Here is a 27,181-nt window from a genome sequence, read left to right on the forward strand (position 1 = left end):
ATCGTCTTTACCTTCTAAAATACTCACTTTTTAACACATTAAAAAATATTTAAATGCAAAACATAGAAAAATCATAAATGTATGTAATTACCATACCATGTTATTGACGGTAGGCAAAAGTTAGAGGGACAACTGTAAAATAATCTAAGATGTTGGTTGACCTAAGATAATGCCTCAAAATGCCCAATATGCCCATCAATAGTAAAAATACCAGAAGTTATTTAAATATTAAACAAATTAAAGATTATACAATATTAATTGGGTACTTTTATCCACGGTTCTTTCGAAAACTATTACATGATTTTTTTTCTATTTATTAAATGCAAAACGTAGAAAAATCATAAATGTATATAATTAGTCTGCGATGTAGTCTTTAGTTAGTAAATTACTCACCCAAACATTAGTTTGAAATGTAGGCAAACATGTCCATGTCATCCTTTAGTGTTACAAAACCAATTATGTTACATACTTACAAGTTTCAAGTCTTTCTAAACATTCATAAACTTAAATCTTATATAATAGTTACCTGGACATTCAGATAATCATCGTTAACTAAGTAAAAACCGTCAGAAAAATCTGGAAGCCGTTTGAAATTTGCAGCGAATGCATATGATAAAAAAAATAAAATAAAAAATATACATAACTTTGTTTGAGTAATTTGAATCGAGTTGAGATATTTATTCAAATTTGATTCAGATTCGAATACAAAAATTTCAAATCAAATCAGGACTCAACTCAAAAAACTCATTTGAATTCGAATTTTGTATTTGAATCGGGTTCAAATTGTATTTCAGGTTTAACAGGCCGTCAGAAATTTAGGAAGTGATTATGCTTCTAAGTAAATAAAAACTAATATGAGTTGGAGCGCATTTTCCCATGAAGTACATGGAGGAGTTTTTCAGTTTGTTAGGCGCAATTGTGTTATGCAAACCCAGTTTCCTAGTTGCACTGATCATTGACTAGAATGGTACATGGAAAAGGAGAAGAAAACGTTACCGATCAACCTAAACCGACCCCCCCCCCCCCCCCTCTCTCTTAAAAAATGACATTCCCAACAAAGTCAAATTAGAGGTGGTAAACAGGTAGATTGTATGACACACTAAATATAACAGGTCGGGTCATGTTGACCCGAAACACTTTTTGCTACAAAGTTAACTTATTAACAATTAGTGTGTTGAACATTGTATAATTTTTCTTATTATTAAATCTAGGAGAATTTAAGTATTGAACGTACTTTGGGAGAATTTTGACTCATTTCCTATTTATCAACTTTATGTACCCTTAGATCTGGTAAAGATTAAATTATAATGTAAAAACATTAATAACTATAATGTAATACCTATTTGTAACAATATAAACATATTAAGTTTGTGATAACATAAACATATATTTTAATTGTGGGATGGGTAAAATTGATTCATTTTCTTCTACATTTTTTTAACCCAATCCGTGTTTACCCTGCTCATTTTGAACCAAAACAAATTAATGCATCTTTTAAACCGTCTCATTTTGCTTAGAAACACGTTTATACCCAAACTCACCTGACCTGCCAGTTTGCTCAAGCTGCCCAGTTAAACCACTCCCAAATTCATAATAACAAAACACTCTCAATGGTTTCAGGTGAGGTGATCGAGGCTTTGATGAACCAGGTGACAAACACATACGTAGTCATAACAGTTGAATTCCACTCCAATCTACCCAATATGATCTTCTCCATTACCAACACGTGTTTATGTTTACATACACAATCCAAAATCTAAACGAAGTCGTTGACTTCCGTGCCCATATCTCCTCATACTTTGAGGCAATAAGCATTGCACTCATCCCTGCACATTCTTCGGGCCACTGTTTCAGCAGCGATTAGTTGGTCAACAATGTGATTGTTAAGTATAGTGTTTCGTGAATGAGCTCAAATTTGTAGTGAGCATCGATCAGCCAGCCGATTAAAATTGCCTCATTTTGTTATTAATTATGGCTGTGAGTTCATGCAGTCATGGAGAATGTGATAAATGTAAGTTGCAGTAAAAATTAAGTTTTTACCATAATTCCCATATTTCAATAGTTCATACCAACTATTAATATGCAACCAAATTGCAAATATGTAGTATTTAGTTTTTCTTGTAATATGCACAAAATGCCCATTTTATCCAATTTGAGCCACATATTTTGTAGGCTCCAGTTAACCCAATTAACCATCAGTTCAAAAGGATTGGTGTACGGCTCATATTAGCCATTTTGACCATCAGTTACTGTTGGCCTATCTTACTATTAACCAACAAAAGAATACCAACAGTAATCTGTATTAGCCCCATTTTGACCATACTACGAATAAAGTCGTACTCTAAAAGTACCAATAATAACAGTAACGAACGAAAAAGAAATATAGCCCGCTGTTGTGACGACTACATTTAATTTATAATAAACTTTTTCCTTAATTCAGAGAATGATAGATTTTATTTTCTTGAATCCCCATGAATAGGAAAAAGGACACCAAAATGAACCGTCTTTTCTTTGTAAATCACAAAAAATCAAAATCGAGTTAGAAAGCTAGAACTTGGAACAAAACCGATATGTAGAATAATTAACAAAAAACATTTTTAAAACAAACCCATGATGACCAGAACCCATCCCTACCCAAACCGAAATAACCCTTTCTGAATCGATTCGTTTTGACCCAAACCTGTCCCTACCCAAACCAAAATAACCCTTCCTGAATAGACCCTTTTTGACCCAAACCCATCCCTACCCAAACCGAATAACCCTTTCTGAGTCAACCCGTTTTGACCCAAACCCGTCCCTACCCAAACCAAAATAACCCTTTTTGAATTGACCCATCTTGACCCGAAGTTCCGAACCTGGTTGACCTGACCCGTTTGTCAGGCCTATTAAAATAAACATACCTTCAACCCAACCAGGAGTATTTGCAATTACTTTTGATATTTGCTAATTTAATTATAACCATATAACAGAAAATACAATTTGTTTACATTTCTTGAACTTCCAAAATATTTTATGATTTATAAGTAATTAATTTAAATATAATTGTTTAATTTTATAAAATTAAACAATTTGCAAACATGTAATTTCGTGAGTGGAGCTGGATTGCAGGCCCACTGGCATTGGTTCAGTAGTTAACTCATGATTAAAATTAATTAAAAAATATATTGAAGCTTACATGTACTTGTGTCATTCTCTTTGTTTCAGTTCCTCAACTGATGGTCCAGTTCGGCTCTTAACATACCTGCAAAAACAATTACCGTTAAAACTTGTAATGTTTTCATTTCTAGTAAATGTGATAGAAACAACATGTTTTTAACTTACTGAAAGAGACTTCAAACCGTTGCTTTGTTTAATTTTGATAGAATAATTTGACTCCATAAGTCTTCCACAAAATCCTATAGAAAGTTCATCCTCAAGTGACCTGATTCTTAACGATGCATCAACACTAATATTATTTGTACTCGTGTCCGCATCCTACAACATGAAAAAGTTAGTTAAAAGTTAGTTTATAGTCAGTATATTTGCTTATTTTTAATTTACCATTAAAAGAGATTTTGGCAAGCTTCATGTGCACATGCAAACTGTTATTGCCTATGCAAGACCAGATCTTATTTAGCATTGCAGAATCTTTCAATGTATAATATTTCTTTTACATGATTAAACCCTATGTTAAGAAAATAATTGCATTTCATTTCACATCCAATATTATGAAAGCAAAGCTATATAACAGATGTTGCATTTAACAAAACTGAAGCACTAAAAAATTATGCATTAATGGTATAAGAATTCAATTTCACAAAACCATGCTTAAATGAAATTGAAAATATCAAAAAAGAAAACAATGTTCATGCTGGCAAGTGAAAATTAACGAAAACCTCAATAACTTATTCATCAAATCAACATGAAAAAGTGAATTAAATTTGAAAGGAATACCTAGCTAGCGTGAATGATGCGGACACTGGTTGTCCGTCATGCCGGGCTAAGACCAATTGTATCCAACAATACCACTCAACCACAAGCGTCCTGACAAATACAGATAAAAGGCTAATTAAATAGATCAGAATCATATGCGGCAGAAAAGCTTGTGCTTGATGGAATGGAAAGATTTCATAAAATAAAGGAGATTGGGAGTTAACAGGAGCGTATGGTAACCTATTAGTATAATTAATCTTGACTTATCATTAATTATTTATTATATCCTAAGTATTAATCAGTCACTCACTTAAAGTGAGGAAATTAGAAATCACTATGAACTAAGGAGTCTTAGTTTATAATCTTGACTTATTGTTGTTAGAATCATGCCTTGTATGGAACATGATCTTGTTAATGCTTGATTGATAAAATTATATTTTGTTTATAATGTAAAGAGTATCTTATAACTTTAACCCTTTCTTTTTAGCTTTTTATTCCTTTCTTTTTAGACTTCTCAAAATTTTGAGTCATTACATTTTACGTTTTCATGTAGATTCTATTTAAAATTGTTTCGTCGTGGACCATGGGTAATTATCCACTAGTTATAAATAAAAATTGGCATGGATTTTAGGATTTAGATTACTAGTAATCGATGTTGATGGTGCTTAATCAATATTTGAGCCTACTAACTTGTAATCGTATAAAACCAAACAAGATTAGATATTTGGGTATTGGTATGTTGAATTGGTTTTTGGTTCGATTTTCAACTAAACCGAATTGGTATTCAATTTATGATTTTAAGCAATTCAATTCAGACAAAATCATTGGAACCAAGTCGTATATATTGAGCTCTGGCTTTGTTTTTTTTCCTATTTGTACAACTCATTAAACATTTAGCTCCTTACGAGCTCTAAGAAACCGAATCAAGCAACCAAAAGTCAGAATCAAGAGTATTAATAAAAATCTGGTTTTTGTCTTGTCAAAAACGAAAAAGAGGAAAAATAATGCTTCGTCTACTTCACTTAAAAATGAATATTAGCAAAAGGAATGCCAATGCAGGTGAATCAGGATTGGTCTTAGGGGCCATGAGCCTTATCACTTTTTAAAAGATGTTCTATGGAGGAATTTGAAAATCTTTTTGTCAAGACTCGTGACCGTGAGTCATAAGCTTTTGGGGAGTTACTAGTTTGTACTTGGTAGAGACATCCTCCCAAATAAACCAAAACACATGTTTGCCCAATCCACATTAGAGTTAAAGCTAGAGGTGCACAGAAAACACGAACCAAGAAAAAAACCCTGGAACCGTGTTTTTATATACATGAACCCGTACCTGACCTAATCCGTAGGGTACGGATAGGGTATGCATTTCAGTATCAAAACTCGTATCCGAAACCGGACCCGATTGGTACCCGGTAATACCCGAAAACCGAAACCGGTTCCATACCCGGAACCGGGTTTTTCCAATACCTGAAACAAGATTTTTCAAATATCCAATTGACACCTGAAATTATGCAAAAATACTTGAAGATATTCTAAAAGTACCCCCAAAAAAGTGTAGCCCCCTAAAAATATCCAATCTATACCAGAACAATACCCGGAAAAATCCGAAAACAAGGTTTTTTCAATACCCAGTTTTAGAATACCCGACCCGAACCAGTGCACAGAGTATGGTCTTTAGAGACAAAACCTGGACCCGAACTCTAACCGGGTGGTTGGTTATAGCCAATACCCGATTTTTCAATACCCGAACCCGGTTCTATACCTGGGAATTAGAAAAACCCAGTTTGTACACCTCTAATTAAAACCATCATACCCTGTAAATAGAATGTTTCTCCTTAACAAAGAGCATGTTCTTCTTTCTCACTACTATTTTTGTAGACACACATAAATGGTGGAATCTAATACCGACTTGAGCGTTGGAGGGTAGTTCAGACACTCTGGGATTTCACTAGAAAATGTAACAATTAACCATTGAAATCCCGAAACTTTTGAACCACCCTTCGATTCTCAAGTTAGTATTGGATTCCACCATTGACATGAACGTACCAAAATGTTAGTGTGCAGAGAGAGTTTGGAAAAGAAGCACAACCCAATAATCTTTGTAAGTTAACTAGTCGTGAATCTATTTTAGGATTATGTTTATGTGGTTTCCGGTTTCGAAGGTTCATTTGCACACCCCCATAATGTTTAAAATGCATGATTAATTGAGAAAACTTACACCTTCAAGCAACAATGGCACCCTTTACACTCACATTATAGCCATTTGTTGGTATTGAACTAGTGGTGGATATATAAGAAATTAAGAACCATTTGTTTCACCTCTTTTTGCCTTTTCGGTGAGGAAATGCTACCACTACTATGACAATTGTCCTTTGGTGTTTCAGATTGCATTCAAATAACCTTGTATAAATGTTTTGTTACATTTTTGGTTAGATAATTAGTTAGTGTTTAATTAAAATTCCCCGGGTACATTATTGTTTAGAGTAAATGCATAAAAAAATTGCCTAAATCCTGATATGTAAATTGCATGCAAAAAACTAAGAATCAAATGAGATTTTCTTGCTTGGTAAAATGTTAATGCTTGTGATTTTCTTGGAATTAAGTTGTCATATCGATGTGGTAATGGAAAAGAACCATTTTGATATATATAAATGTAAACGACATGGTTGGGTGGACGGTTAAATGGTCATATCAAGAAGAAAAAAACAAACAACTTTAGGGCTCATGTGTTAAAATTTCATTGATAAACCACTTGGCCGAGCCGCTTTTGTTTATGTTGCCTAAACCTTGCCATTTTCACTTTCTAGTCAAAACCACACCATCTCAGTTTAGGGATGACGTGCTATCACCTGATCAGTTTAATGGCCGCACTATTTTTGATTTTTAACGTCAAAATCAGACAAATGTTGATTTTGTAATGCGAAAACCAAGCTATTTGCGTTATTTAAGTGCACATGAGGCGTGAGGTCTTTCGTATAACCGGTTGTTACAATTTTATATTTTCTAAATGTTGTGATGAAATGATTACTATTTATAAGAAGTTAGGTTAAAATGAACATTTTTAATTCATTGTTAATATAAAATTGTGAAATTTATGTAGGTTGTCATTTGTTTTTGAAAATTGTATTTTTACTATTTTTAAGATTATATTCATGCCAAGGAGATGAAGATATGTACCAATAGCTACCAAGAACAGATAACGTTTTATAGTAATTCATGCATTGAGTTTTAACGATTATGATTAAATCGGAATTAAACAAATATAATTAATTTGATAAAATTGGAAAATTAATTAGTAACAAAGAAAAGATCAGCTGCCACGATATTTCAGGCTCCAGTCTCGCTCTCACTTTGAAGTTTGTTATCTTCAAATATTATTTCGATCTCCATAACACACACGTATGCACGCAAACATTGAGTTAGATATCATATCAAGAATATTATGTGTTGATCCATATATAGAAATGAGTTACAAGAATTAGGTTTTTTTTTTGTTGGTAGTGTTGATGGACATCCAAAAAGATGACACTGATCCACGTAGTCCTTTGAAGATTTACAATGAGGAACAATTAGCCATTGAAATACCTGAAACAGCTCATAAGATCAGCAGTGGTACGTACTCTTCTATTTAAGTTTCGGGTTTTATTCATGTTATTCTAAGCATGAATAAAAGAGTTCAACGGGGTCGTGCTTAGTAACTTATCGACACCAAAGAACTATAATTTTGTTTTCAGTAGGATCAGGATCGGGTTTGCCATTCAAAAGGGGTTGGTGACGCAGCTTGTAATTAGATCGGGTTTACCCACCTCCATGGGCGAAGCTTCCTTAGGGCCCGGGTCCCCCCCCCCCCCTGTTTTTTTGCATAGTAGTGTAAATTGACCAGTTTTTCGCTCGAAAATTTGTATACGTGGTGTAAATTTACCCGTTTATTACCGGAAATTTGAGGCTGGACCCCTCGTTTATGATATTTTTAATACATTTTTAGTTCGACCCCCCCCCCCCCAAAAAAAACTCGTCCAAGCTTCGCCCCTGCTCACCTCTCTATTGTAATTAGATCATTTTGTTTAATATATCTGAAATCTCAACCGGAGACTTCAAAAAACATATAAGCATGCATGTGTTGGATTTTTAATGAGTTTAATGTTGATGATGTTAGTGTCATTACTATTGTTTTAGTATTGGTTTTGCTTTAGAGCAAATGAGGAATTGAAATAAACATTGACTAGAGTTAGAAGGTCATGTAGCGTGTACGTTCAATCGCATGTGTTATGATTTTGTGCATCGTGAAACCTCAAGGGTTCTATGAGGCCAAGTTATCCTTCACAGGGTTTGGGGCAATGCCCCTAATAGGGGTCATGGTGAAAACACTTCGGATTTGCATGAAAAAATGGTCTTTCGTGGCAACTTAGTTTAGTACTTTAGTTGTAGCAAGCAAGGTCAGTAGTAAGCCATTAGTCGTAAGACGACTAAGATTCATAAGTTTACTAATATTTATAACAAAATAAATGAATCTCAATACAAATAAAAGAAATACATTTTTAAATACTCAATAATTAAAAATTTTGCCAATCATTAATTAAAAAAGGAGTTAATGGCCATTTTCGTCCATATGGTTTACTACTTTCGCCACTTCAGTCCAAAATTTTTAATTTTGTCAATTTAGTCCTCATAGTTTTAAATATTAGCCAATTACGTCTCATCCGTCTAACGGCATCCAGCTATGCCGTTAGTTTAAGGGTATTTTTGTCTTTCTCCTTTTAATTTTGAGTTAATGGTCATTTTAGTCCCTGTGGTTTGATATCTTTGCCAATTCAGTCCAAAGTTTAAAGATTTGTCAATTTAATGTTCAGTTTAATTCAGTTTTTTTTATTTTTTATGTTTTTTGTTTATAACCCTGAAGAGCATAATTCAAGCCCAAAACCATCGAGCAACCTCAAATAATGGTATGCATTTACTCTGTTGACAACAGTAATCATACCCCCCCCCTTATATTTAGTTTCTAGACATTTCCTAAAATCTTCTCCATGGTGGAATTCAATGGTAAAGTGGTCAAGATAATTCCCTGAAACCGAATTATACAGAAAAAACTAAAAATTGTTTTGTTGATTAATGTATAATAGTTGATTACGACCCAAATTTTCGTTATGATATGTTAATCTCCAAACCCTAAATATTATGCATTCATCAAAGAAACGATTTTTAGTTTTTTCCGTACAATTCGGTTTCACAGAATTGCTTTGACTTTACCATTGAATTCCACCATGGGGGAGAGTTTAGGAACCGTCTAGAAACTAAATACGAGAGGAGGGGGTATGATTACTGTTGTCGACAGAGTAAATGCAGACTTGTTTTGGGCTTGGATAATGCTCTCTAGGGTTATAGAAAAAAAACTGACTTAAATTGACAAAATTTCAAACTTTGACTGAATTGGCAAAAGTATCAAACCACATGGACGAAAATGACCAATAACTCAAAATAAAAAGGAGAAAGACAAAAATACCCTTGAACTAACGGCATAGCTGGATGCCGTTAGACGGATAGGACGTAATTGGCTAATATTTAAAACTATGAGGACTAAATTGACAAAAATACAAATTTTGGACTGAAGTGGCGAAAGTAGCAAACCACAGGGACGAAAATGGCTATTAACTCTTAAAAAAGTGCTACTATTTTTTTAATATTATAGAAATATGAATTATGTTTTAATTTTTAAGTCAAAATTGGCCCAAGTTGACCGACTATATGTGATTTTGGCTAAAGTTGACCACCTTTGACCGATTGTTAGTAGCTAGGCGGAGTTAAAAGAAACTCCTCTCGGTGCCATATATACCTTGTATCGAGTACTCGGGGAGTACTCGGCCTTGTAGAGCTATTTTTACAGCATTGGACTTTAAAGTTTAAACTATAAATCAAGTTCATGGAAGTTTCTCTACTTTGGATTAATCCACTTATTTTGATAATGTAGATTCATGGTTTCAAGTGGGCTTTGTTCTTACAACGGGTATCAACAGTGCATACGTGTTGGGATACTCGGGTGCGGTTATGGTCCCGCTTGGTTGGGTAGGAGGAGTAGTGGGTTTAATTTTAGCCACATTTATATCACTATACGCAAACACCCTTATCACAAAGCTCCATGAATTCGGTGGTAAAAGGCATATCAGATATAGAGACCTTGCAGGCTTTGTGTATGGTAATCACCTAACAGCACACAACACATGTTTTACATTATACATTCTTCACAACAAGACTCATAGAACTGATACATTGCAGGCTCGAGCGCTTATTCTCTTACATGGGTGTTGCAATATGTTAATCTTTTCATGATTAACGTCGGTTATATCATTCTGTCTGGTCAGGCGCTAAAGGTACGAATGATTAATGATCCTATGATTAGTGATACTATCCATGAATGATTATGTTATGTATTTACTTGTTCTATATCGGCTAACTTTGTTATATGATCATGTAGGCGATATATAAAACTTTCACGGATGACAATGCGATGAAGCTACCGTACTTCATTGTAATTGCAGGGTTCACTTGTGGCCTTTTTGCAATTTGTATCCCTCATTTGTCGGCTTTAAGAATTTGGCTAGGCTTTTCAACATTCTTGAGCTTAGTATATATTGTTACAGCAGTTTCCCTGTCTCTACGCGATGGTAAAATTGTGTGTTCTCTGATCTTTGATGATTTTCTTTAGGGGTGCTAAACAGGTCTGTGTTTGCAGGTCCAACACGAGCCCGAATACAACATGAACCCAAAAATTGTGTTAGACATATGAATCCGAATACGACACAAATATTCATTGGGTGACATGAACACATTTTGTTTAACCCAAATTTTTATATTTTACAGATTTAACACTTTAAAGTTACAAGTTTACAACAATAAAATTATAAAAATGCAAATTTATATAAAATAGTTATGTTTTACTTATAATAATCATATCCATTTCTAACTTTTAAGTTATGGCATAACATACTCAAATCAGTAATTTTAAACACAAAACACATTTTTATAAGAAATAAATAATAAATCGGGTCAAATATGTCAACCCAATAACGTGTCAGGTTGACACAAACACGACCCATTTAGCTAGACGTGTTCACGGGTTTGACCTGAAACTAACTTGACCCATTTATATTAAATCCCAACCCGTGAAATTCGTGTCATGTCCACGTGTAGTGTCAGAAATTCACACCCCTAGTTTCCTTTGTTTAGAAAGGTATTCTATGAAATAATTACAGGAATTAGCGTGCCACCGAGGGACTATAGCATTTCAGGAACACACACAAGCAAGATCTTTACAACCATTGGTGCTTCTGCAAGTCTTGTGTTTGCATTTAACACAGGAATGTTACCAGAAATACAGGTATGATTCATAAACCAACCATAAATCTTTTATGCATCCGTTATAAAGATGAATGATGTTTTCAATGTTACAGGCAACAGTGAGACCACCAGTTGTTAGTAACATGATGAAGGCTCTCTATTTCCAGTTTTCACTCGGGGTTTTGCCACTATACGCGGTTGTCTTCATAGGCTACTGGGCTTACGGGAACAGCGCATCTTCGTATTTGCTCGACAGTGTTAATGGTCCGGTTTGGTTGAAAACGTCTGCCAACGTATCCGCCTTTTTACAGTCGGTTATAGCTCTACATGTAATATTCTCTGCATATTAATCTTAATTACAAGTTTCAACATATTATAAACACGGTTAATTATTATTATTATTATTATTATTATTATTATTATTATTTTGTGTAGATATTTGCAAGCCCGATGTACGAGTATTTGGACACCGCGTATGGAATAAAAGGAAGTGCAATAAAGTTTAGAAACTTGTCATTCAGAATCATGGTTAGAGGGGGATACATTGTGATCACTACTTTTGTATCAGCAGCGTTACCTTTTCTTGGAGACTTCATGAGTTTAACAGGGGCAATTAGTACATTTCCACTCACATTTATACTTGCAAATCATATGTACTTGGTGGCCAACAAACATAAGCTAAATTCCTTACATAAGTCATGGCATTGGCTCAATGTTTGTTTCTTTGGACTCATGGCGGTTGCAGCGACAGTTGCAGCCTTGAGGCTTATTGTTGTTCACTCCAAAACTTATCACATTTTTGCTGATATGTAACTTTTAATTTCTGTTTGTAAAAAAAATCATTTTATTATATAAACAGAAATGTTTTTTGGCGGATTGTGCTCTAGACTAGAATACAAAATTGTTTGATTTTTATACAAATCAAATTTAATACATGAGAATGTTAGATTGTTATCCACTACACTAAAATATTATACACATAGAGATACATATAGCAAATGCTTCAACATAAGAAAAGTAGACTCTAAAGTTAGAATATTCGTGGACGAAAACAAGAACTCACCTTGTTTAAAGAATTGCGAGATCAGAAGAGTTAAATCGAAGAGATGGCATGGATCAGTTGATGCGTCAAAGGAATGAATTGGGCGTACTTTTAGAGTTAATTGCGGTTTAGTTCACAAGTTTTGAAGTTTGAGTAATCTGCATAAACAAAATATTTCATGTGTTTTTGTATACTTTTTTCTTATATATTGTATAAAATTTCTCAACAGGCACATAGATATGCTCTCATACTTGTTCCACTAACATCATTTTCATCCAATTTTATTTTGTTAATATTAGTTTACATAAAATGATTAAATCTTATGGTATATGAGGTTTAGTCTTAAAAAACCAAAGAAATAGTTTGTACTTTGTAAATGTATTTTAACACATCACTAAATTTTCTTACTCATTACCTCGCGTATTCGTTTATTTTACAAGTAAGTACGTCCACTTTTATCAAGATATTTGATTTGAAACTAGATATTGTTTTTGCACGAACGTGCTAAACGCAGGCAAGGCTGTTGCTAATAGAGTTTTGTAGTAGTCGCGTGTAATAGAACTTCATTTTACACCAAAACTATAAAGCAATAAAAAACATGCTACAACTGAACCCAAAATGCTTGTATGTTATACTTTTAAGCTTCCATTCCATCTATTCTTCATTTTCCTTCTACACTTTGCAAGTGAGGCTTTCATGTTCTTTTTCTCATTACTTTTTGTCTGTTTCTACAATCTAACCTACCTATTCTCACATATGCAACCAGGGTATGGATTAGCATAAAAGTTCTCCTCGCGTTTCGGCTTAATCCCACCCAGTCTGCGCCTCGGTCGGCTTGTTCTATTTGTGTGCACTTTCTTGACCTGCAATGAGAACTCATCCCAACTCAAACGCCCTCCGTCTAGTTCATCAAGCATCTTCACAAACTTTCTTCTGCACCAAATAACAAGTACATTTCAAGAGTTGTTTTTGTTCCATTAGTAGTTGCTAACAAGAAAGACCGGATTAATGATTAATTGGGCAAACGGTTTATTGCATAAGAAGGTAACATACTTTATACTGGTTCTTTTTGAAAATCACAAAAATATCCATTTTGACGGAGAAAATTAACAAAATAGCCTTAAATTTTTCATTCATCATCATTTATCGTAGGCACTTTTATAGAATTTTTTTTTACATTGAAACAAAAGGCAAGCGGACAACAAGCTGTGCTGCTACCCCTTTTTAAAATAGCCTTGACTTTTTAAAATGTCAATCAACTAGAGCGTGACAAATGTCTTTTGGCACAATGGTTGGATCCATTGGCGGCATATTCAAAATGGCTCAACAGTTAAATTTGATCATTTCGGCGCAACAGATCCAGACATATCGCAACATATTAGATCTGTTGCGCCAAACCCCACATATTAAAAATGTTTTTTTCAAAGTTAAAATGCAACGCAAGAGATTTCACTCGAGCGCAATAGATATGATCAAGGATATAATATCTCAATGATTTTGGTGTCATGTGTGCTCCTATGCTTTGGAAGTTATTGGAAACTAAGATAAAAAAATGTGAATGGCGATGATTTTGTAATTTCTAAAGGTTAAGTTTATTTTGTTAATATCCTTACAAACTTACTTGTGAGGATAAATTGTTTTCTGGAACCCATTAAACATCCGGTGACCACGAATAGCCTTAGCCATGTTCCCATCATAAGTGTACACGAAAACATCACTCGCAAGTGCTAATGCATAATCTAGCGCAGCAAGTTGATTATGCAAGTTTTTAAAAGGCTTCAATTCATCTTCAGTTGCTAAAGTCGAATGCGTATACACATTCATATACTTTTCCTTAAATTCATCTAGCCCGTGTTGTCCATAGATATCACCCGCAACTATATAAATCTTTGTACTCAAAGGGAACCCCATAGCTTGGAGAAATATAGCAGATTCACGAGGGGTCATAGGGCAGTATCCTTGTTGTCTTTTTAGTGTGCTTTTGATCTTTTTAACCTTCCAATGCTTTACACTATATCTTAATGATGTAATCTCATCAGCCTCCTTTTGTGAGAGGCCATGTGTGCAGCCAGTAAAGGCTAGAATATCCTTTTCGAATCTACAATGTTTTTTATTTCAAATCTATGATGATGATGATGATGATGAATGTTTTTATTTCAACAAAACACATATGAAACTTATTAGATTTCTTAATTTTTATAGAAATGAGTATTTTTTTTAATTAATGTGATTTAATGGATATTATTTTTGAAATGTTTTCACAAATGGATTGACATTTTGACCCTTAGTTTTTACCTTAATTTAGTTTTTCACTTCTAATATGTATTACCTAATATATATTTTTTTTTGAAATGTAAACACACATTTTTGTTTGATTTTTTCTACGTTTCGATATAAATTGTTGTTGAAAACGAAATTCTATTCAGAATAACGTATTTTGGATATAATTTGGTCTTTAATAAATTTTATATCGGGACGTTGATAAAATAAAATAAATCTGTGTATTAGATTTTTCTTTTATTTAAATATTCTTAAGTTCTAGGCTAATTTAAAAGCTAAAAAAAAGGGGGGTGGGGGGGGGGGGGTAAAAGTTATGGAGACGTCACCCTTGTCAATGATCTTTAGTTCAATTGGTTAGAGTGAGTCACTCAAAGACTTTAATTTAAAATGGGAGGTCTTGTGTTTAAGTCCTACTTGAGACCAAAAAAATAAAAATAAAAATGGAGACGTCACCCACTCACCCTTGCCATGGGCGATTGGGCGACAACACTATTTGCAAAAAAAAAATTTAAAATAATACCCAATATAACCATGTTCTTTCAAAATTACTCATTTCTAAAAAACCATAAATTTCTAAAGATTACTTTGATGTAAGTTTAGATACCTCAAATGGAGAGCAAGATAATGGTCATTGTTTTGTTTCAGTCTACTGATTAGCTTTCTTGCAAGCTCATTGATCTTGTTTGTGCATTTTAGAGCCTCATACATTGTTCGACACCTAAGCTTTTGGATGGAATCCGGGATGCCATTGTTAGCGAGCCGTGAATCAGTGTGAAGAAAGTTCACCACTTTGTGTTGCTTAAGTAGTGAAAGAATCTCACCTTGGTAATAACTGGGCTGCATGAAAAGAATCGATTTGTTGAACATGAAAACTAACAATTGCTTGTTCTTAATTGTTTTTTTAGATTTGTTTGAATTTAGGAAGTACTTCTAGGCAAATTCTGAAATTGCTATTCTACAAATGGGCAATTCGCTACACCTACAAGCGAACTCAAGGGAAATATGATAATCTTTCCTTGAGTTTGCTGGTATGGCAAACGGCAAACAGACTTGAATAAGGACGAAAATGGAGTTTGCTCCTTTGACCAGCAAACACAAGCCAACAGCAACTCTCGTGACTCTACTTGGAGTCAGGATGGAGTTCCCTCGTTTAGCTAGAAAACTCAAGCCAAGTTTGCTTGTCACTTCATCGGACTCTTAATATATACCAGGGTTTGCATGAGTATGCTAACCATGGTACGTAGGAACCGCACATTTGTAAAACAAATTTCAGAAAATTCCTGGAAATACTACTTTTCACATCTTTAAACCATCTACAAATCCAAAACATTCGTTCTTAATCATGTATATATACGTGCCCTTGACCATGAAATCGGATTCTTTTGTTGGGCTTCTACTTGTGCAAGATGTGATGGAAGCGATTCGACTATATCAATGTCATCTTGGAGTATTGTCTTGAAGTGCTTGATGTCAAATATATCCTTAAAATCACTAGAAACAAATCAGTATCAGGAAAAAGAAAAAAAAAAGAAAAAAACAATGAAAGTGTTTGTGATGATGTATAGTGTATGTGATGAGTATCTTAATGGCACCTTGGATCGGTCCAAAATGATGTGTGATCTAAAGTTGGAAGAACCAATGTAGCATCCATGAGTTTAGCAATCGCCACCATGTCACTTATCTGTTATGATATGATCGTAATTAATAAGATTTTATATCATATATCGTAATAAAGTTTTTTAAAAAACCAGTGACTCATTCAAGTGTAGATAGCTCGAAACGAGCTGGTTTGTAAATGAGCCAAGTCAGAGCCAACGTAGCTACTTGTTTGCTTGTCTAAATTAAAGCATATGTTTTAATATATAATTATAAATTGCATTATTTGTACATTAAAAATATATTCTTTTGTGATATCACACACACACACATATATATATATATATATCAGTGTGTAAAAATAAAAAAAAGTTTAAATCTTTTAAAAGCTAACGAGTTGATCTTAGCATTTTACGAGCCAGGCTCTAGCTCAACATTTCAACTTGTTGATGTAAATAACTGGAGCCAAGATGGCTTGTTTAACTTCGAGTCCAACCCCAACCTAGCTTGTTCAGGGCCTTATATAGCAATATTATTTAATTTTTCAAGTTTTTCATATCATATATGTTAATTTGTAGCAATGCCTACCCCCATCTTCATTTGGTTCAAACCACCATTTGCTTGAACTAGGATATAACCGTTGGTTGGAACATTTCGATTTCCTGATGAGATAGAAAAACTTGCAAAATTGACAATGAGTGAATCGATTACAATCGTCTTATGAAAATGTATGTCATGAGTTTATTTGCATACTTGTTTCGCTTGTTAACCGATCAATGCAACCATGGTGTTTATCACTTATGGGATTTCTCCATATGTCATACTCCTGTCAAGATATTAAAATAACTTCAATATCCCATAAACCGATATGAATAAAAAAAAAGTCTTGATCGTAAACCTGTCCATATTCGGGGTTCGTTTCTGAAAGAATTTGACGTCTGATAACGATATGGTCTTCGTCCATGGACATTTCATTATTCAACCTAATCATTTGTAGATACTTCATGAACAAAACAATAACCATCATTAACATGAGCACGGTGATAATGCAATTGATCCTATTCTTTCGTGGCTTTATGTATATCAATAATGAAATCGTTCTTCTATATATCACATAACAACTGTCTATAGGCACCTGCCATCGGTGTTGAAGGCGATAATATTTGTTAAAAGAACCACCACCTATTTCTTGCAAAGATCCTGTTGAATGCGCGATACTTTTTTTTCTTGATGATATGGGCAAGGTGTTGTTATCCCTCTTGCCTATGTTTACCCTAGATGATGGCATTATATTGGGACCAATTTTGAAGGGAAATTTGATGATTATTTTGCATGTATGCATGGGTTTTCGGATTTTCAAAGTTTGATTTCATGAGGAAGAAGATGTGAATGAAATAGATAACTACTTTTATTCTATTTCTAAAGATGGCCTATCTCAGTTTTCCTTGAATTTCTGTTACACTAGAAAGTTATATAAACATAATGTCACGATTTCTACTTTACTCATATTATATATTTTTAACAAATTTCTCTATACTTCCAAAAATTAGACTCTAGGAGTCATCAACTATTTTCAAAACAAGTTACCTTTTAGTATGATTCGTTAAAGAGTTTATCGATGAATGAATGTTACATTGATCGTCGTACAATATAATGGGTTCCTCATCTGTTGTCATAACGAACAACCTTGAATGCCACGCCATTTTCTTCCCATCATAAGACCATGTACTTATGTGATTATGTTATGGTTATATATAGATATTCGTATTTTGTTAAATTAAGAATGCTTGCACGGTAACTTCTAACTAATGAAGACATAATGCAGCCTTGGACCTTGGTATTGCAATAGACCCTTATGTTTACCCTAAATATAAAGATTTTGGTGGAAAAGATTCAAACCAAACAATTTTTAGGTGTTTATACTCTCAATATTATCAAAGTATCAATCTCTAGTAAAGTGATTATTATTATTTTTTCTCTTTTCCATCAAGTTATACCTGACTTAGAAATATGTAGTACAACTATGTAATATAGGTTGCCAATGTTGCATATATTCGTTAACATCCACCTACAATATATTCAAACGTAATGTTGACAATGTACTAACCATTTGAAAATACCTTTTTTAATTCTTGAACTACGTTCATGTATACACTGAAGTACTGAACTATAGTTAGCTAGGTTAGCTAGCTATGACTACAAAATGGGTGTTTAATGGTGTTACACACATGTAAAGTTGATACACAATATAATGCCTCGTAATCAATATTTATGAAAACTAAATAAAAATAGATGCATGATAAGTCGAGCATCAAAAAGCCTCTTTAACAATAATAATAAATAAATATAACCTAATGTATAGGTTCACAGAATACCCGGTTATGGACCTGACATGGATTTTAGGTTTCTCCCAGGTTGCGTACCTGACCCGGACCCGTCGAAACCGGTTCCACCTCTACCCCGGTCAAAAACCCGGACACGATCCTTCCCGAAACCCAAACAAACCTGAAAAACCTATTCAAATACACGACTATACTCAGAACCAATTCCTACCCGATCCGGTTTTGACTTTTGTTGACCATACTCGGAATCAGTTCCTACCCACTATAATGTCTCATAATCAATATTTATGTAAAGTCTCCTAGGACGTGTATCCGACCTGGAACCGGTTCCACCTCTACCCAGTCAAAATATGGATCCAACCCTACCTGAAACCTAAAAAACCCGATCACATACCCGACTATACCTAAAACCAGTTTCTATCCGACCCGGTTTTGACTTTTATTGACCACACTTGGAAGTCGGAACCGATTCCTACCCACTATAATGCATCATAATCAATATTTATACCTTGTAATCAATATTTATGTAAAGTCTCCTTTGAAGCGTACCTGACCTAGAACCAGATTCACCTCTTCTTAGTCAAAACTCGGTCCCGAACCTACCCGAAACCCGTAAAACCTTGAAAAACCTGATCATATATTCGACTATACCCGGAACCAATTCCCACCGGTTTTGACTTTTGTTAACCTTGGAAGTTGGAACCGGTTTCTCATATTCCAAAACATTAATTTGGGCAAATAAGACCAAAAAAGTGAAAAACCAACAACCTTCAAGCCCATATTATCATATCCGAGGCCCAAATAATTAACCCAAATTAACTCACACCTATAAATACTCATTAGTCTCATCTTGTAGCCGATCTAGGGTTTATTGCTTCACCTTCATCAGCTCACAGGCCGTCTGTAAGCATCTGCTGAATCAAAATGGTGAAAGGCCGCCAAGGAGAACGTGTCAGGTATAATAAATAAACCCCAAAATCCCAAATTGAATTCACATTCAAAATCTATAAAAAAAACTCATTTTTTCAACATTTTATTTCACAATTTCAGACTCTACACCAGAGGAACCATTCTCGGATACAAGAGGTACGTACAATAATAATAAAGCTTATAGAATTAGATTTTATGAATTTATTTTATTTATTTACTTGTATATGGTGTTCTAGGACTCTATAGGTTCAAAGTTTATATAGAATAGTTCAAACTAGAGGTGCTCAAACCGGTTTAAAACTCAAAACCGGTTTGGACTGAAACCGGTTCGGTTTGGTCAACAAAAGTCATAACCAGTTTATGATTGGTTTTGGTTCAGGTTGAAACCGGTTTCTTACTATGTTACGATCAATTTTGGTTCGGGTTTTGATCGGTTTCGGTTCGGGTTTTGGCCGGTGTCGGTTCGGTTAACCGGTTTGAAACCGGTATTGGTGGAGAAAATTGCAAACCGGTTTCTACATAATCGGTTTCAAACCGGTTCGGTTTCTGTTTGATTTTCGGGTCGGTTCTATTAATCAGTTTAGTTGCCTGCCTCTAGTTCAAACTATGACTGTCAAACGGGTCAAGTCGGGTCGGTTTGGTTTATGGGTTAAACCATGGTTTATGGGTCAGGGTTTAACGGGTTGATTTGGAAAAGGGTTAATTTGATTTGGGTTGGGACCGGTTTGGATTGAACCAGGTCGATTTGGAACGCGTTTTGGTTGAAAAGGTTTCGGGTCAAAATGGGTCGTTAAAAATGGGATTTTTTATTTTATTATACATTTCAGCTTTGCTTCGGGTTTTTGGCATGGTTATGTGCAGTGTAGGATTAGTCTGTTTAAATGTCGGCTACTTATGCCGGTTACTAACGCACTTAACACAGAGCTCTGCACAACTAACCAATGTTACTTACATGCGCGGTGTTGTTTACATGTTTTGAATGTTTTACGCGCATTATGATTTAAAACTTATAATTGATGTTAATGTGTTAAAAACAAGTCCGATAGCCTTCATTTAAAAAAAATTGTGTAGATTTTGATTTGTGTCAATTTGGGTTCATTTGGTTAAAATTAATCCGTAACCACCAATCGCTTATTAATCTTGATGCTTACAACACTACTAGTTACGCACGTGGCGTCGGTTGTGTGTTTAAATGTTGGAGACGTGCATTATGATGAAAACTTATAATTGAGGTTAACGTGTTAAAAACAAGTCTGATAGCCTTCATTTAAAAAAAATGTGTCGATTTTGATTTTTGTCAAATCGGGTTGATTTGGTTAAAATTAATCCGTAACCATCGCTCGCTATCAGTTTACAATACTGCTTGTTTACCAGTTATCATTATTGAAACTGGAAATTTGTTTGTTTTTCTACTGATTTTGTTTAGGTCGAAGTCAAACCAGTATCCGAATACCTCTTTGATTCAAATCGAAGGAGTGAACACGAAGGAGGAAGTAAGTTGGTACCAAGGGAAACGTATGGCGTACGTTTACAAAGCTAAGGTGAAGAAGAATGGATCACATTATCGATGCATTTGGGGAAAGGTTACCAGGCCTCACGGTAACACCGGTATCGTTCGTGCTAAGTTCAAGTCGAATCTTCCTCCTAAATCTATGGTAATATAAATTTAGAAATTTAAATCTTTAGTTGTTATTTGTATAATTGTATGTTTTCTATTGAGTGAATGTTGAATATTGTTGTTAACTTGTGCAGGGATCTAGGGTTAGAGTGTTCATGTACCCAAGCAATATTTAAGGTATTGTTTGTATCTTTCTGTTATTGTAATATTAATAAGAGTTTTACTAGTGTTTTGATGAGCTATAAATACTACTAGTTTATCTAGTGTTGTTTTAACTTTTATGTTACTATATGTTTTTTGTAAGTGGACACCGAATGGTCATCTTAAGTTATTAACAACGAAACTGGTAACAGTTTCTGACCCGTGACCTGAACCTGCCTGATCCGAATAATGCCTTTTAAGTCATAACATGGTAGGCAGTTTTATCTGTTAAGTGAACAACAGTTGAAAATAGTTTGATTTTGATCATTTTCATTGTTCAGCATATGATAATTTTAAACATTCTAGTATGTTATATTGACATACGCCGCCAAAAAATTTCATCTTTTCTTTATTTATTTATTTTTAAGTTTGTTGCAGTCATGTAAACTCAAGTAGGCTCTGAGGTGGTTTTATCACCTTATGGAATTAGTAGATGATTGCTATTGATAATTTATTTAAAAAGTTGTGATTTTTGTGCGTCATCTCGAGTCTCAACATTATCTGACAGACATTTGACATGATCTTGTAGATGCTTTTTTTTTTAATTTCTTGCTGACTGTCCATGTAACCTTTGTATGTGCAGTTGCGGTGAAGAGAAACATTGTGATCATTGCTGCTGGTACTTTAATTGTTCTTGTATTAGCTTTTTTGAACGTTTGCTATGGAAGATTTTTATTTCATTTCTTACATGGGACATTACTACATCTTTAGAGTATCTTGTACTTTTTCTGAAAGAGCTTAAGGTCACCTTTTCTTTTGAGCATGTTTCTATACCTAGACCAGTCGCCTTATGGTTCATTGATTAGACCGGTTTTAAAAACCAAATGAGGTCATTGTTGAGAACTCTGAGCTAGTTGGCTGTTCTTGCCATTTTGTGTAGTTTCTTACATAATGATAATCATTATCCACATTCATGGGAATATTATTGCATGTTCACATGTCTTTTGATTATCAAGTATGGTGTTTGAGGCTTGAACTGTGGCTTTTGATTGTGCTGATGCTTTGGTCATTTTTCAGCCATCCTTGCTTGTCGGTTAATCGTATACGCACCATCTATTTTCTTAAGCAGAATGGCTGAAAATAGACAGCGGTATATAAGTAGCCGGCAAGATGGGTTGGTTGGAAAATGGTTCTAATGCTAGCCCAATCAAAGTACCACAGATCGGTTTGTGATACCACATTTGATAAACAAAAGAGGTGTAAATATGCTGTATAATTTAATGAATGCGAATAATGATTTTTTGATATAGATGGATGAACGGGATCTATACAAAATATGACACAAACCTTATACAAAATGGCAATAGTTCTCCTAGACATCCAATTGTCTAGTACTCCCACTCGGTTGGAAAAAAACACTACACAACTGGACGGTTTTTGTACGTTTTTATGATGTGAACATTGTGTTTTTCTTTTAATTCCCCAATACAACCGCCTAGTACTTCGACCTAGATGAAAAAAATGCACTATTTAACATGACATGTTTTGCAAGTATTGTGAACAGTGATTTTTTTCTTTTTATAGTGTTCTAATCAATTACAAAAACTGTCTGGTTATTTAACCGGACAGTTTTTGTAATTGATTAGAACATTGATTTTTATTTTTAGTTGGGCGTATCATAGAAGTTTGATGAGATTGCATAACTGGACAGTTTTTGTAATTGATTAGAACATTGATTTTTATTTTTAGTTGGGCGTATCATAGAAGTTTGATGAGATTGCGCTCTATTGCTTAGAACGTTCAAATGCATATATGAATGGCTGATCAAACTTCTAGGTTTATTGTATCGATATGTGAATCATGTTTCTGTCATATATGAATCGAATAGTTCTCCTAAAGTGTGTTTTCTACATGGTTCACATAGTTAAATTACTAAGTTTAGAATGTTTATGAAGTTTTATCACCTTTAAATAGTAGAAAACAAGTAATATGTGGGTTCATGTTAGGGCTGTCACTTTTACCTGAAACCCGACCCGAGAAAACCTGTACCTGAACCCGAACTAACCCGACCCGAAAAACTCGAACCCAAGAAAAGACCAACCCGAACCCAAACCAAAGTAATTCGGGTTGGGTTTCGGGTTTGATTTATAAGTTTCAGGTCAACCCAAATAAACTTTTAGTTTTGAAATTAAATATATTTTTTGTTATAATATGCTAAATTCTAACCACTAAAGTTATCAGAAACTGGACCTAATAGAATGTAGTCATTCCAACTCTTATGGATCGATTGTTTATTGTAAATTAGGTTTTCCGTTTACTACTAATAGCAACCATAATCGAACAACCAAATCACGCTCTACTTAAGACGATTATGGTTCTATTTAGTTTTACTCTTCTTTTGAAGTGTTTTATTAAGTTATTTGGTTTCTTATTTGATTATTTGCGTTACGAGCAAAGAAGAATATGTTTTATATTTAGCAATGTAGTTTTTAAAATTTTTTTGTTTTCTTTTCTAGAATACTCGAAACCCGATTAATCCAACCCGAAAAAACTCGAACCCGAATTACCCAAACCCAAAAAACCCATGAGAGATTTGGGTTGGGTTTCGGGTCAATATTTGAAAATTTGAAACCCGAAGAACCCGACCCAAAAACCCGATACCCGAAGAACAAAGTTTGGACCGGATATTGGTCATGTCACAAATGGTACTCCGCGTACTACATGATTTTACACATAACAATGTCTCATGCGAAGCAGCTAGTGCGAAAAAATATCGGATATTGGTCAAAAACCAATATCTGAAATATCAGCTATCGCGGTGAGATATCAATGGGATATCGGTAATTTTAATATCATGTAAACGGCTACATTACTTTTCTAAAACTTGCAACTTTAGTACTTTTTTAACATCGTCTATTTTGTCCGTTAAGTCAGAGGTAAATTGGTAATTTCGTTTATTTTATTTATTTTCTCTTTTGAGCTAAGTGTCATTTTCATACATGTGGTTTGTTTAATTACGCAACTTTAGTACATTTTTTGAATTTATTGCAACTGAATACTTGGATTTGTTTTGGATACATAGGCAAACCAAGAGAGACATTACATATTTACAATTAAATGATAATCTCTAACCCTAAATGAACATATCACCCCCATTCTTCCGGCGCACGCGCGCTCATCAATCCTTCTAACCCTAACTATTCTTCATTTTTCAAGTTAAATGAATTACGATATGGTATTTTGCCCATGTGGTTCGTGTGACATTCGTCAATTTCGGGTCTTGTTTGTATTCGTTTTTGTATTTGTTTATTATGTAAACCGACCCGATTTGTAAACCGAAGTTTATGTTATAATCAAAATGATGGATTTATGTTACAATATTGTTTCACACTTGTTGGGTCTTGAAAACATCCTATTTTTATTTTTATTTATTTATTTATTTTTTTGTTGTTTTGTGTTTTTGTCTTGATCCATTTTGCATGAAAACTCTTGTGTCTCACACCCATATTTGACCACCAACATTACCCTATATATACATCACCTTTCCTCTTCATTTTCCCTTGCTACAACTCCAAAAAAAAAAAAAAACTCTCTCAAACATCAAAGATTCAAGGTTATCTTCTTAAGTGTTCTTGAAGGATTTTAGTCTTTCATCTTAATTAGTTTATGTAGCCTTATTAATACTTGTTTATGGTTGTGCAACATATATATAATATACATCCCTTGTTTACCTTTGGTAGTTACTTCTCCGATTCCGGGTGAGGTTTCGGACCCCATAAGGCAAGGCTTCATGGAGGACTTCGTGTCCTTGATATATATACATCTATATAACTTGTTCATACATATTAATCTTGCTTATTTTAGTTTGTTGGTCATCTTTACAAGTTCCATGGTTATGGGTTTTTAAAAGTCTATGCTTCGGTTTAACCGTAAATAGCTCTAAACCGTAAACCGAACTTTGTTACTAGTTTTGTTTGTTTAAACATACTTAGTGTTAGATCTAAGTTTCTAAAATCATTTTTACAAATTCTATGGTTATGGGTTTGTAGAATCTTACCTCGGTCTTAACCCGAAACACGATCCGAACAGAAAACCGAACTTTTGTTTAAAGACTTTATTGTTAATTTTTGGTATTTTTTTATTTGTACATTATTATACAAGTTCTTTAGTGTTTGGACATGTGGAAACTATCTATGAACTTGTTGTGAGATGGAAACCGAACCAAACCGATTCTTGCTCGCTTAAGACACACAAGTGTGTTTTTTTTTAGCCATCAAGACTTGTATATTTCTTTAAAAATAGTTACAAATTGATTTTTAAATATTTTCTTAAGTACTTGGAAATGTTGGATCCAACTTGATCTCATAACAAAGTTTGGACCGACAAAACCGAACACTCGCTTAACGTGCGTTGTTAGTTCTAAAACAATGGAACTACATACTTGGTTAAGCCTTATTAAATTTTATTGAGTTATCTCATAACATTCAATATTTTGGAAAGTTGACTTTGGGTTTGACCAATTATCAAGACCCGAACCGACAACCCGAACACTCGATAAAAAAAACCCGTTTTAGTATCTTTATTCCAAAGGAATTTGCATTCTTGCATTTTACCCACCTTATTACTTAACATAGGTTGAGTAAATATTAAGGTTAGATACTTTAACCCGGTTTCGAGCAAACTTACATTTTTAAAGGGTTATTATTATAAATTCTTAAATAGTCACATTTTAAACCTTGAACTTTAATTATTTACATTTCTCAACATTTATTTTGTTTAAAGACCTTCAAGACAACCTTTCTAAATTCAAGACTTCTTTTCTTTTTAGGCATTGTGCGTTAAACTCGTCGTTCCGACAAATCTCCAAATTATCATCTTTCAAGTTTACCACTTGAAGGTGAGTACTTCATACCCCATTTTCCATCTTTTATTTTGGAGGTGACATTTCATACTTATTCAACAAAATGCTTTATATTTGAATCTTAAACCACAAACGTAGTTGTATACTTTACCTAAATAATTGCTCGATTTGGTGTTCTATGCTTATATGCCTATGTGTTTATCGCTTTTGGTTGGTGGAACTATAAAATCCTAGACTATTTGGCATCCCCTTATAGCAAGGTGTCGTTAACGTAATGCAATTAACGATAACTATAAAATCCTAGACTATTTGGCATCCCCTTATAGTTAGGTGTCGCTAATGTGTTTAGCGATATCTATTTATCCAAATTACCACTTTTATTTATCGTTTCATATGCAAGTTTTGTGGCTATCTTTATTATATACTAATATGATTAAACCTATGAATTGCTCACCGACCTTTGTGTTGACAGACTTTATTTTATGAAATGTTGCAGGTTTGCATCTTGGTTGATTTATGCTTGTGAAGAAAACAACATCAAAGACCTTAGGATATTAGTAAAAATGAACAATATTAATTTGCCATATTTTGTGATATCTTGTTATGGTTATTTTATGGATAATGTTATGTGACATTTTCGATGTTGTGAAATGAAATGAGTTTATTAAATACTGTCACTTTAATTAGTGTCATGTGCTTATGGACAATCGTTACACCTCGGCATGTTCCGCCGCCTTTGGTCGGGGTGTGACAGTTCGTCAATCGTTGTTCATCTACATGTTCAATTGATGTTATACTAAAAGGTGCGAAGCTACGGGATTGTGAGTTGCCTTGATCCTCCGATGTGTCAAAGAGCTACTGTTATCATATCCGAACTTTTGAAAAAAAAATCAACGCACATGAAGAAAATACAAGAAAAATGGCCAAGATGAACTCATATCTTGAGTTATTGGAAGTAAATTGACAATGAAAAACAAAAGGCTAAAAAATATGCTATACATTAAATAGTTGTTTTTCATCCTCTATCATGTATTTTAGTTACCTTTTAATTGTAATATTTAATTTGTAATGGGTTGAATCCTTATTCTTATTCGTTTTTCTTTTTTTCTCTCTTTTTTTTAGGTTTA

The 27,181-nt window shown here is 33.9% G+C and overlaps 3 protein-coding genes across 3 annotated transcripts; 2 read left to right on the forward strand and 1 right to left on the reverse strand.

The window, feature by feature from the left end:
- Window positions 1-3,186: 3,186 nt before the first annotated feature.
- On the reverse strand, window positions 3,187-17,186 carry LOC143599658 (O-fucosyltransferase 19-like). The gene is made up of 11 exons (XM_077077567.1): window positions 17,061-17,186; window positions 16,916-16,988; window positions 16,751-16,824; window positions 16,159-16,247; window positions 15,925-16,057; window positions 15,171-15,403; window positions 13,908-14,384; window positions 13,041-13,219; window positions 3,541-3,591; window positions 3,462-3,474; window positions 3,187-3,241 (listed from the first exon to the last, which is right to left on the reverse strand). Exons 1-11 carry the CDS (start codon window positions 17,184-17,186, stop codon window positions 3,187-3,189), a joined length of 1,503 nt encoding a protein of 500 aa, XP_076933682.1.
- On the forward strand, window positions 7,419-12,057 carry LOC143599656 (proline transporter 2-like). The gene is made up of 7 exons (XM_077077564.1): window positions 7,419-7,524; window positions 9,878-10,102; window positions 10,183-10,277; window positions 10,382-10,571; window positions 11,160-11,284; window positions 11,358-11,573; window positions 11,680-12,057. The coding sequence occupies exons 1-7, from the start codon at window positions 7,419-7,421 to the stop codon at window positions 12,055-12,057; spliced, it is 1,335 nt and encodes a 444-aa protein (XP_076933679.1).
- A 2,192-nt stretch (window positions 17,187-19,378) lies between the features above and the next one.
- On the forward strand, window positions 19,379-21,235 carry LOC143599657 (large ribosomal subunit protein eL33w). Its single transcript, XM_077077566.1, has 4 exons — window positions 19,379-19,460; window positions 19,555-19,590; window positions 20,861-21,089; window positions 21,187-21,235. The coding sequence occupies exons 1-4, from the start codon at window positions 19,429-19,431 to the stop codon at window positions 21,226-21,228; spliced, it is 339 nt and encodes a 112-aa protein (XP_076933681.1). The 5' UTR covers window positions 19,379-19,428; the 3' UTR covers window positions 21,229-21,235.
- Window positions 21,236-27,181: the final 5,946 nt, after the last annotated feature.

Source organism: Bidens hawaiensis, unplaced genomic scaffold, assembly GCF_021521415.1.
Source record: "Bidens hawaiensis isolate Kalapana, Puna unplaced genomic scaffold, B.hawaiensis_p1.1 tig00052479_1, whole genome shotgun sequence".
NCBI lineage: Eukaryota > Viridiplantae > Streptophyta > Magnoliopsida > Asterales > Asteraceae > Bidens > Bidens hawaiensis.